This window comes from Cebus imitator, unplaced genomic scaffold (assembly GCF_001604975.1).
Source record: "Cebus imitator isolate Cc_AM_T3 unplaced genomic scaffold, Cebus_imitator-1.0 Scaffold59, whole genome shotgun sequence".
Classification (NCBI taxonomy): domain Eukaryota; kingdom Metazoa; phylum Chordata; class Mammalia; order Primates; family Cebidae; genus Cebus; species Cebus imitator.
This window is the reverse complement of record NW_016107374.1, coordinates 1,945,112-1,947,394: the sequence shown is the minus strand read 5'-3', so window position 1 is coordinate 1,947,394 and position 2,283 is coordinate 1,945,112. Positions and strand designations below refer to the sequence as shown.

The window sequence follows — 2,283 nt, the reverse complement described above, 5'->3', positions numbered from 1 at the left end:
TAGGATTACAGGAGTGAGCCGCCGCACCCGGCCTCAAGATCCTTAATCACACCCGCAGAATCCCTTTTGCCACCGACGGTCACATGCACAGGTTCCCGGGAGTAGGCCATGGACGTTGCTAGGAGGCCCCTGTTCTGCCCCACACAGGGGCTTTGCCTATGTTGCTTTCGGGTCCTCGCTGAAAGTGTTCTTGGCACATAGTAGGTACTCAATGCATATTTGTTGACTGGAAGGAGGAGGGCCGTTCTGTGGCACCCCCTACTCACCCCACGCTGGGACACTCACACCTGTTGGTGAACAGGGTTCTGGCCCTATCCCCCACCCCATGCCCGCAGAGTGGTGCTGAGTAAATACCCCAAGGACCGGGACTGAGTGGGCAAGGAGGCGCAGGAGGCAGCTTCCGGACCATGTGGGGCAGCCTCGGGCCTGCCTCACGCTCCCTTCTTGATGGGGTGTTGGCCTGGATGAGTGAATCTCAAACCTGGCTTTGCATCAGAATCACCTCCAGAAATTGTTAGAAAAGCCAGTGCTTCAGGCTGGGCGCAGTGGCTCACGCCTGTAATCCAAACACTTTGGAGGCCAAGGCGGGCAGATCACCTGAGGTCGGGAGTTCAAGACCAGCCTGACCAACATGGTGAAACCCCATCTTAAAACAAAAAAATAAATAGAAAAGCCAGTGCTTCCTCCTGGGCACCCTCACTGGCCCCATCATGCCCTGGGCCTCCTAACTCCTCAGGACCTGATTCTACTCATCTCCTTGGGCCACCAGCCAAGTGCCACAACCTGGTGGCTTAAGACAGCAGGTCACTGTCTCAGTTCTGGAGGCCACAAGTCCAAAGTCAAGGTGTCTAAGAGCAGCACTTCCCTGAAGGCTCCAGGGGAGGGCCCTTTCTGTGTCTTCTGGTGGTTCCTGGTGTCCTTGGCTTGCAGCCACATCCCCCCAGTCTCCGCCTCCATCCTCTCACGCCCTCCCCATGTGTCTTCGGAGTCATTGGATTCGGTGCCCACCCTGATCCAGTTGACCTCATCTTAACTAATTACATCTCTAAAGACCTGACCAATTTCCAAATAAGGTCACATTCTGAGCTCCAAGAGGAATATTGGGAGGGATGCTCTTCGACCCCCTACATCTGGGGGTCCTATGTCTACTCTAACCTCGAAACTCAAAATTCCCATTAATTTTTGTAGCTAAAAACATTTCTCTTAAAAACCCTGACTTGTTCTGCATAAGAACCTTCCCTGCTAAGATTCTACGTAGGAAGGCAGCCTTTTCTTTCTTCCTCCTATGGCGGTGACCCCAGTGCTTGTCCTCAACCCCAGCCCCCCCCACCGGTGCTTTTGGCAGCACTGGCTTCCCGCTGGCTGCCAGTGTCGGGGTCTTTCATGGGGGGCCTGGGTTGGGATTTGGAGCTGGAGGTTCAAGGTAAGTCTGCACCCTGCTGTCAGTTAGCAAGTCACTCTCCCTGTCTGAGCCTTAGTTACCACTCCTGTCACTGTGGACAGTATCCAACCCTTAGGTCTTTTTCCTCCCTCCATGGTGCAGGATACTGGATGGGCACATAGTGGGTACACGATCGAGAGAGAATGCTTAGTGGGTGCACAGCTGAGGTAGGGCACATAGTGTGTGTGTGGCTGAGGGGATGCATAGTGGGTGCACAGCTGAGGTAGAGCGCATAGTGGGTGCATGGCTGAGGTACAGAGTATAGTGCGCGTGCAGCAGCGGTGGGTGACTGCCTTATGAAAGGGCGTCAGGAGGCTCCCTCACTCCCCTCCTTACTGGAGAATGCACTGACTTCCTTTAATGTTCGTTGTTTGCCACAGAGCTGCAGAGACGAGGCAGTGGCTGCTGGGAGGAGGAGGCCCTCGGTGGTGCCCATGGCTGGCCAGGACCCCATGCTGAGCACGAGTCACCCGTTCTACGACGTGGCCAGACATGGCATTCTGCAGGTGGCAGGTAGGGCCCCAGCTGGGCAGTCCCCAGGACCATGGGCAGTGCCAGCCTTCTTCTCGGCAACTTTGGGTTGAAGTGGGCTCATCAGGGGCTGCCTCACTGCGGCTGGGCAAGATTGACAGCTAACTGGAGCCAGGTGCAGTGGCACATACCTGTAATCCCAGCACTTTGGGAGTCCAGAGGGGTCAGATCGCTTCAGCCCAGGAGTTCAAGACCAGCCTGGGCAACATAGAGCACATCTCTACAAAAAAGTGTAAGAATCAGCCAGGCATGGTTGGTGGTGCATGCCTGTAGTTCCAGCTACTTGGGAGGCTGATGTGGGAAGTTGGCTT

The 2,283-nt window shown here is 55.5% G+C and overlaps 1 protein-coding gene across 2 annotated transcripts in view; it reads left to right on the top strand.

The window, feature by feature from the left end:
- ARHGAP8 (Rho GTPase activating protein 8) overlaps positions 1-2,283 on the top strand; it is a 96,396-nt gene that overhangs the window by 26,812 nt on the left and 67,301 nt on the right. For both annotated transcript variants that reach the window (XM_017529497.2, XM_037738908.1), the window contains exon 2: positions 1,822-1,954. In XM_017529497.2, coding sequence (XP_017384986.1) covers positions 1,876-1,954 — 79 coding nt within the window. In that variant the 5' untranslated portion in view covers positions 1,822-1,875. The remainder of the gene's footprint in view (positions 1-1,821; positions 1,955-2,283) is intronic.